The sequence below is a fragment of the Impatiens glandulifera genome, chromosome 1, assembly GCF_907164915.1.
Source record: "Impatiens glandulifera chromosome 1, dImpGla2.1, whole genome shotgun sequence".
In the NCBI taxonomy this organism is placed as follows: Eukaryota; Viridiplantae; Streptophyta; class Magnoliopsida; order Ericales; family Balsaminaceae; genus Impatiens; species Impatiens glandulifera.
This window is the reverse complement of record NC_061862.1, coordinates 134,488,065-134,497,458: the sequence shown is the minus strand read 5'-3', so window position 1 is coordinate 134,497,458 and position 9,394 is coordinate 134,488,065. Positions and strand designations below refer to the sequence as shown.

The 9,394-nt window shown below is 36.6% G+C and overlaps 1 protein-coding gene across 1 annotated transcript; it reads right to left on the bottom strand.

Moving 5' to 3' along the window:
* Positions 1–2,290: 2,290 nt before the first annotated feature.
* LOC124944063 (protein HOTHEAD-like) lies at positions 2,291–6,760 on the bottom strand. Its single transcript, XM_047484525.1, has 7 exons — positions 6,344–6,760; positions 6,159–6,257; positions 5,975–6,113; positions 3,497–4,138; positions 3,040–3,431; positions 2,464–2,969; positions 2,291–2,362 (listed from the first exon to the last, which is right to left on the bottom strand). Exons 1-7 carry the CDS (start codon positions 6,758–6,760, stop codon positions 2,317–2,319), a joined length of 2,241 nt encoding a protein of 746 aa, XP_047340481.1. The 3' UTR covers positions 2,291–2,316.
* Between the last annotated feature and the right edge of the window lie 2,634 nt (positions 6,761–9,394).

The window sequence follows — 9,394 nt, the reverse complement described above, 5'->3', positions numbered from 1 at the left end:
TGGGCATTATCTCCAAATCCCTACAAAGAAAAGGAGGAAATTTTGACAACATGACCCGGCTAAAGTTTGAGATGATGATTGGTATAGTCCGAAGTGACAAAATCGACTAGGTCGGGGTACTTTTCGAGCAACTATGTGAAGTGGTTGTAGGAACCAAGGATCGGGTTCAAGCTTACGCCATGCAAATCGGGAAAATTCTTAAACATTTACAAATCTCAATCGTATAAGGTACACCTCTCTCAAACTCTAAAATCATGAATTCTGAGAATGTCAAGGCCAGGACTGAAAAACCGGCCAAGGATAGAGCTCCAAGGGCCAAAGCTCCTAAAGAGGCCGAACCAAAGGTCCCAAAAGACAAAGGCCCTAAAGAAGATGAGCCTAAGGACAAAGAAACCGAAGTGAAGGTAAGGAGCCGAGATTCAAGAAAGCGGCTAAGAAGAGAAAGTCGGTTGAGAAGAAAGCGGCTAGCGAGTCTTATAACTCCGAGAAGACTCCTTCTCCCAATCCATCTGATTTGGCTCAGCCCCGACCATCTGATCCGGTCATAACAGCGATTCTAATCAATGTGGTGATTCCAGTTTCAGTTCACTCTTCTCTAGAAAAAGAGAAGGAAGCACCCGAAACAACTATATACTCAAGACCGACAGAATCATCGGCAAGCAAATCCGGCAAATCTACACACAAAGGGGCACCTGTACATACGGTAAGTACCCCAACTCCATCTCATAACTCTAAATCCAGAGTCTCTCCAATCCAGCAGGCCAAGAATGTGAATGAAGAAGTCCTTGAGAGGACTTCAGACTAAATTAATAAAATTATAGATGATGTCAACCGGGTCATAGAAACCGAGGTGACAAGCAAGCTCTCCGAAACCGATCAAACAGATGATGTCAACCGGATAACTGAAGATGACAAGACCAAAGAAAAGGCCGAAAGAAAAGAAGACGAAGAGATGATAGATCCTCCGGTAAAAGGAGGAAATACTTCAGAAAAGAGTTCTACCGGTTCGGTTCCTGAGGAAACTCCTCTAACCGGACATGATCAGAATCCGCCCCACAAGGAGTTGGGACAACATGCTAACATACCGGATCCTGTTGTTCCGGTTTCTCAACAAAAAGTGAGGAAATGTTTCAACAAATTCTCCAACAGTTGGAGGAGGCGGCCGAAGAAATATCCCGCCCTTACTACCATTGGTGCAAAATCAGAAGTGATGTTAAATTCATGCACATGCTCCCTAACTACACCAAAAATGAGCATTGATTGAAAATGGTTGCCATGGAAGACGAGGTATTCAATCTGGCGAAATCCGATTTCTTCCATTGATCTTGGCAAAAGGAAAGCTGGTCGACGAACACGCTAGACTACAAGCTCTAACCAGAGCACTGGAAGAGACCCGAGGGGAACCAACCGAGGTTGAAAAGAAAGTGGTGGAAAGAGTTAAAAATTAAGGGAAGACTTAAAAACCGACATCGCACGAATGGAGGAAGAATCCAAAGAAAAAATTGCTGATTGCTTTCTGCATCCCGGAGATTATCAAAGTAAACCAATCTTTTAACTCGACGAATCATCCAAACCGACGGGGGAGCAGCAAGGAGGAAACAGTCCGAAATCCAGTGAGGATAAAGACAGTCGCCATGCCGCTCCATCAGGAAAATCAACAAGTAAGTCCCCTATTCTCGTTCAAATAATATATCTACCAAATGTTATAATTAATTACAAAAATTAGAACATTATTAAAAGATATTAGTATTAAAAGAAATGTAGAATTTGTATTTTAATGAATAAATATAGAGCTAATCCCATGTGATGCCAATTGTTAGTCTACTTTAGTGTAATTTAGAAAACAATGTTATGACAGGCTTCAAGAAATGTAAAAGTATTTTTTTTCTGCAAATTGAGTGAATTATAGATTCAAAATCAAGAAACATATTTTCAATAATTGAAAAAAAGAAACTTATTTTAAATAACATTTATAATTTACTTAAGAGCCCATTAATCTTTTTTTAGTCTCCCTTTACTATCATTGAAAAACATGAAAAAAAAAACAAAATTAATTAAGAGGTTAATTAAGTTATTGTCTTAACATTCTTCATGTAAAATGTAAAAGAAAATTGAAGAAAGAATGAACAATATTAAAAAGGAACATATAATAACTCTTCTATATTTTGATCACTTTCTGAAATCCAAATATTATAGCATTCTTTTGATAAAGTAACTTCTATATGAATGATCCTCAAGTCGACGAACTCCGAATCTTATTAATAGAAAGAAAATATAAAGATACTAGAGATCAAGAAAGTAACCAGCCTTCCTCTTTTATTTCTTAGCTTGCCTCCCATTCAAGATTTTCTGTCCCATATACCTACCAAATAAATAAATAAATAAAATATCAACAAATTTTGAATTGAGTAAGAAAATAATTGATCAATTTGAAAATATTTCCACACAAATGACAATATTCACCTTCCCATCATCATGACAGTAGCTTGAGGATTGGTTCCGGGGGACTCTAAAAAAGTAGAGCCATCAATGACTCGCAAACCATTGACTCCGATAACTTTGTAATCACGATCAACCACTTTTCCTACTTGACAACCTCCGTGATAATGCCAAAGGGTTGTAACCGTATCTTTGCAAAATTGTTCCAAAGAGAATCTAGAGGAGAGGTGTTTAGGTCGAAGGTTCACGGGTAGGGTTAACATCATATCGAATAAGGCTTGAACCGTCACGAATGGATAACGAAAACTAGACATGGCTTTCGACTCGAGTACTCGAATTATGGTTTGCAACCCCTTCACACACTTTTCTAAGTCTTGTGGCTCTTTGAAATAATTGAATGTTACTTTTGGATTAAGATATGCATTAGTTGATTCTAACTCCAAATGACCCGTCGATAAAGGCCCATTAATCTTCTCAAGTATGATTCCAGATTTCGAAGCCTGAGGCAAGATAGTTGTAGTTTGATCCGTCTAAAGAAAAAAATAATAGATAAGGTAGTTGACATAGATAAACTCAAGCCGATAATTCTTAGTCACTTACGCGATTCATTAGTGCAATATAATCGTTTAGGTTAGGAAGTTTGACTCCAAACTGTTCCCCACTAGCTGATTCGATAAAGCTACCAAACGGGGTGATACCCACAATTTGTACGAGGGACACTTCAACCGGACGAGGGGAAGGAACAACTATCATGTTTGTCGGGTTGTCGGACATTCCTTCCCCGACCAATGGCGAGTCCAATATGACTTTGATCCCATGGTCCATGAGATGTGCTTTAGGCCCGATCCCACTTAACATTAACAATTGTGGACTCCCTAAAGCCCCAGCTGATAAGATGATTTCATTCATGACCCCTTTATTGAGTAAAGCCTTGTGAATGTTTCCTCTAGAGTCCTTGTATAGAACACCATAGCTCATTGGATTTATCTTCCCTGAAATTAATTACATTTTTATATTAACAATGCAAGAAAAAATAATTACCATTTAAAATAATTACCATTTTCATTGAACAAGATTTGATGAACATTTGCATTGAAATGAAGGGTAAGCCTATGAGGATCGGCATACTCCAATAAATTCGCGGCCGAGTGACGTCTACCATTTTGATCGAAAATTGTCCCCCCAACTTTAGTTCCGATTATATGTTCGTAAGTGAAACCATTATAAGGCTCTACTCCGGCTTCCAAGAGCCCATCACGAACCGCCGACTGCCACTGCAGAATCGACGGTTCGAATACCAACTTCCTCTCAGTCCACTCATATGATTCTTTCACCAACAGTGGTTCCCACCCTACCCGGTTCAAGAACTCGGGGTTCGCTCGGGTGTAGAAGCCTGCGTTGAGACACGTCCCACCACCCAGGACTCGTGCTCGGGTGTTTCTTACTCCGTCGGTGGAGATAAAACTTTGGGATGGAGAAGTCGAGGAAACGTTGTCTAGTGTGTTGGCGAACGATTCTACGTGGTTAATGGATGGGATTCCGTAGGGCATTTCTCCTCTTTCGAGAAGGAGAACGTTGGCCCCTTCGGAGAGGGTGGCCGCGAGTGCACAACCGGCGGTACCTCCGCCGATAATGATGTAGTCATAGAATGCAGCTGGAGGCGCACTTGTTGCGTCTTTGGCGAATGTGTAATATGGAGCTATATATAAATCGATAAATAAATAAATTGTGTCATTACATGATTTTAACCTAAAAAGTTTTATTTAAATTTGAAAACATAACTTGGTTAGAACACAATCTCTATAAACTATGCATTCTTCTTGCATACAATAATGAAAGAAAAAATTAACAGATCAAGAGATTAAAATGTTATAAAAAAACATCCTGGAAAATAGAAAATATTGATCAAACAACCATTTTCAAGAGAAGATCAAACAACTTTAGGGTTCATGATATTAATGATAAAAAAATATAAATTAACATGTAAATGGTAAGAAAAGTGTATTAAGTAGCTAGTTATACCTTTATCTGCTCGAGAAGAAGCATGAAAGAGGAGAAGAGGTAGAATTGTTGACCTAATTATTAAGTTAAAAACCCAAGTTGAGTAAGAAGTAGTCATGATAGTTGGTTGGTGAAAAAACCTCAGAGTTCGTTTACCCAAACAAAAGAAAGCATGAGTTGAGAATGAAGTATCAAAATGTTGGAGTTATACTTATATATGCAGAAATTAACCCAAGTTCTATAAGGATTTCAGGAAAAAGTGACTTGGGTTGAAAAATGCAAGTAGGCTATAATTATGGTTAAAGTACATATATATAGGATGAGCTTGAACTGCCTCCTACCACATGGTTGACTTGCATTTAAAGACCTCTAAAGAAGATGAAAAAGTTTTCATCATGAAAGAAAAGAAAAAAGAAAAATAAAGAGGTTATTTTTCAAAGGGGTGTTGCATTTTTTGAATCACTCATTAACCTAAATCTTAATGTCTTGTTTTAATTATTAAAATACATGTTAAAACGTAAATATATTTATATATATAATAACATTTGACTACAAATTATTGAATCCATACACCATAATGTACCATCCGTTATGTCAGTGTAAATGAGTCGAATTGTTGGTTTGCGGGATCATCCGTCCTCAAAATTTGTAGTGCTTCATCATTTGAACCAACATTTAAATGTTAATGACCATAAGATGTCATGTAGTGTAAAATTCTTCTAGATAATAAGAATTTATGAATAAAAAAATGTTTTACCAATTTTATTGTTATTAATGGATTTATCTTTTGATATATTTGCTGAAAAAGAAAAATTTTCTCATAATAAAAATCTTTAATTTTCAGTTAACTAATGACGTAAGAATAGATTATAAAATCAATTAAAAAAATAATTTCAATCCAAACTTCTTTGAGAAAGATCACGAGAACCAAATGAGCATAAATTATTTGTTACAATCAAGTTTGGAGACCCGACCAATAGTGTCCACAAAAATGTTTATGTTATGATATTTTGTATCAAGAAAAATAAGGACATAGAAAATTACATTTTCTACACTCACCATGCATAGAAATAAAATTGAACACAAGAAGAAATCAATTAATAACATCACGTCATGCTCCTAAGATTTGATGATAAAATTTAAGTTCATCCATTATTAAATGTTAACCTATAGATTCTAGAATTTCGTTAATAATTAATGATCATCATTCAACATCTTCTATTTATTTTATTAACTTCTATTCATCACTAATTTTTTTTTAGAGGCAACATAAATTTCAAGTATAATAATAATAATTAAGACATAAAAGAGAATTTAAGGGTTTTTTTTAGAAAAACGACTTAACGTCATTTCATTAAAAATTCTAAAAAAAGGAAAAAAATAACGAGTTTTAAGGGATCATTCTAGACAGGCCTAAAACGATTTTGAGTTCATAACCGTTTCTGAATAAAAGTTAAAAAGCAAAGAACGTAAATGTATTATCTCATTATAATGCTTTCAATTCTAATGATTTCCGTAAAAGGTGGATTCCAACTTCTGCATATGTTCCAATTATGCTCCGTGTTTAGAATTCTCCTCCATGTTACCGCGAGGGCGCCGCAATTTGAGACGATATCTCTCCATAGCTCTTCGATGCTCTTGCGGGTTCTGCAATAAACTCTTGCATTCTGCTCCTGCTAGATATTGTATATCACTACTCCAAAGTTGCACTTGAATACGTTTGTTGTGAATCTGTTTTCTTTGGCTTTGAGCATTGCTACATCTTTGATTTCTTTCCATTCTTCGAGAAACTGAAAAGCTCCAGACTCTTTGCAAATCTATCACAAAGTTTCGATGCGATAGTGCAGCTCCCAAACAAATGATTAATAGTTTATTCGTTTCCGTTGCATTAAAGACAACTCACGTCGGGGACACTCATATACTTGCTGATGTGGTTTCGAGTGCTGAGTCTTTCCCAGAAGACAAGCCATATGATGAACTGGCGTCTCAGAATGATCTTGGTTGACCATACAAGAGGAGCCCATTCTACTTTCTGTGCTTTTTTCCGAGTTGCCTCCCATATTCTCTTTGAAACCAACTTCCCATTATTCTCTGCTTTCCACTCATGAACGTCGGGTCTGTCGTAGAGTTGTATGATGCTTATGTGATCCAGTATTCTCTGTCTCTCTTGAGCTCTTCTCAAGAGCGAGTTCCAATTCCCGTCTTTAATGTCTCTGATTTTCGCCACTGCAGAGTCCCTTCTAATGCGAGTATTTTTGAACTCTTCCTTATGAATGATTGGTTGTTTTCGAACGAGGAGTCGTGCCATAACAAAGTGCATTTCCCGTCCCCTAGCCGAATGTCGTAAAGATCTGCAATATCGTTTCTCAGTTTAAGAATTTTCTTCAAAGACTAAGTCATACCTTCGTTGATTCTGCAAGTCCAGATACTGGTTTCGTGTTTCATAAATCTCGTGTGTACCCATTTAATCCATAGTGATTCTTGGTTGCGTTCCAATGCCCACAGATGCTTGAAGGTTAGAGTTTTATTCCACTCGACACATCTTAAGGCCGATGCCTCCCTCCTCCTTTGGTTTGCAGAGAGCAGTCCATTTGACTTTCTTTCCTCCTATTCCGCTACTGCCCCAAATAAAGTTCCTCATCAGTGTATCAAGCTCCTTCATTACTTTCTTCAGAATGACCATCTGTTGCGCCTAGTAACCAACTATGCCCATGACTATACTCTTGATAAGCTCAATCCTCCTTGCATAAGAAAGTTTCTTCACTGCCCAGCCAAATATTGTGTTTTTTACCTTTTCAATTAGTGGCTTGCAGTGTGATATCTCAATCTGTTTCGCGGTTAACAGAATCCCTAAATACCTTACAGAAAATTGTCTTCCGCTATGCCCATGATGTTGAAGATTTCATTTGTTTCGTCGTTCACGCCTCCGTAAAATGCTACACTTTTACTTTCATTAATAGTAAGACCTGTAACCTAAGAAAAAAACGTTAGTGCAGCCCTAATAGTTTTAATGGAATCAACATCAGCGTGCGCTAGGATGAACAAATCGTCAGCAAAGCATAAATGAGTTACCTCCTCTACCTCACAGAAATGGTGAAAGATGTATGGACGACTCTTTCAGAACATTGCGAAGATGCTCTCAAATATCGCCATGATAGCTACAAAAAGGTAAAAAGAGAGAAGGTCCCCTTACCTCATCCCTTTTTCACCCTTGAAGTAGCGTATGTGGACTACATTGACGCTAACAATAAAATAGGTTAAAGAAATCCATTGCATAATCCAATCAATAAAAATCATAGAAAAAATAGAAAAAACCAAAAAATCCTGAATAACTTCCCATCTAATAGAGTAGAAAGCTTTTTTTATGTCTATTTTGAAAGTCACTCTCGGGGATATTTTCTTTTTCTGTAGCCTTTGAGAAAGCTCTACATGAGGATATTATGGGAAGTTGTGTCTACCGGGGATGAATCCAGATTGATTAAGATTTATAATTTTTCTATGACATTTTTAAAACATTTAGAAATTAATTTTGAAATTGTTTTATAAACCACATTGTAACTAGAAATTGGTCTAAAATCTTGTACTTTCTCGAACACCGAAGTTTTGAGGATTAAGGTTAAGACAATCGTATTCCATTGCTCCAGCATTTTCCTGTTCTTGAAAAACTCCATAACCCAGTCAGTAACATCATTACCCACAACTTATTATAATATGAAAATATCATTTTTGTACCTGACAATTTGACCGGAAAAGAAAGTCCTAGAACACTTATTAGTTCAATACTACATAGGAGCTTAAGTAATCATAATGGGTAAGTTTCTCGCATTATTAGTATGCATTTCTTTTTCATTTTATTAGTATGTAACCTTAAATGAGTAAAAGGGTTTTAGTTGATGATAAGGAGTTATATTGGTATATATAATTTAATGAGTCAGAAATTAAAAAGGTTAGAGATAACCCCGTTTTCACCCTTGAAGTAACCTCTGTGGACTCCATTGACGCTAACAACAAAACAGGTTGAAGAAACGCATTGCATAATCCAATCAATACAAATTATAGGAAAAGCATAAATAACCAGAAAATCTCGAATAGCTTCCAATCTAATAGATTCGAAAGATTTCTTGATGTCTATTTTAAAAGTCACTCTCGGGGTTATTTTCTTTTCCCCATAGCCTTTGAGAAGGCTGTGCATGAGAAGAATATTATGGGAAATTATTCTACCAAGGATGAATGCAGACTAATTAAGATTTATAATTTTTCCTATGACATTTTTAAAACGTTTAGAAATGATTTTATAAACTACATTGCAACAGAAAATTGGTCTGAAATCTTGTACTTTCTCGGGCACTATAGTTTTGGGGATCGAGGTCATGATAGCCATATTCTATTGCTTCAACATCTTCTTGTTCTTGAAAAACTCCAAAACCTCGTTAGTAACATCATTACCCACAACTGACCAATTGTCCTTGAAGAACTATGCATTGAACCCATCCGGACCCAGGCTCTTGTTCGTATTGATACTAAATAGAGCCTCTTTAACCTCAACTCTTGTGACAACCCTTATTAACTTGTGACTGTCTTCAACAAAGATTTTTCTGTCGATAATCTGATACAGGGTATTCAGGTGACTTTGATGTTTCTTTCTAGTACCCATTAGTTGTTTATAGAACTTAATAGCCAGATCATGCACACCTTTCTGACCCTGAACGTACTCTCCGTCGTCGTTCTTTAGCATGTACACATTGTTTCTCTTGTTTCTGGCCTTACATTTTCTATAGAAGAAAGCCGTATTTTTATCCCCTAGTGAGAACCAATACTGTCTTAACTTCTGTCTAACAAAGTTCTCTTCAAGGAGACTCAGCTTCCTGAAGTTTTCAAGTGAATCCATCTCTTCATCATTGAGTTGTTCATCGCTGTCCTCCTTTAATAATCTCTTCTAAACCTAATCCAGTTT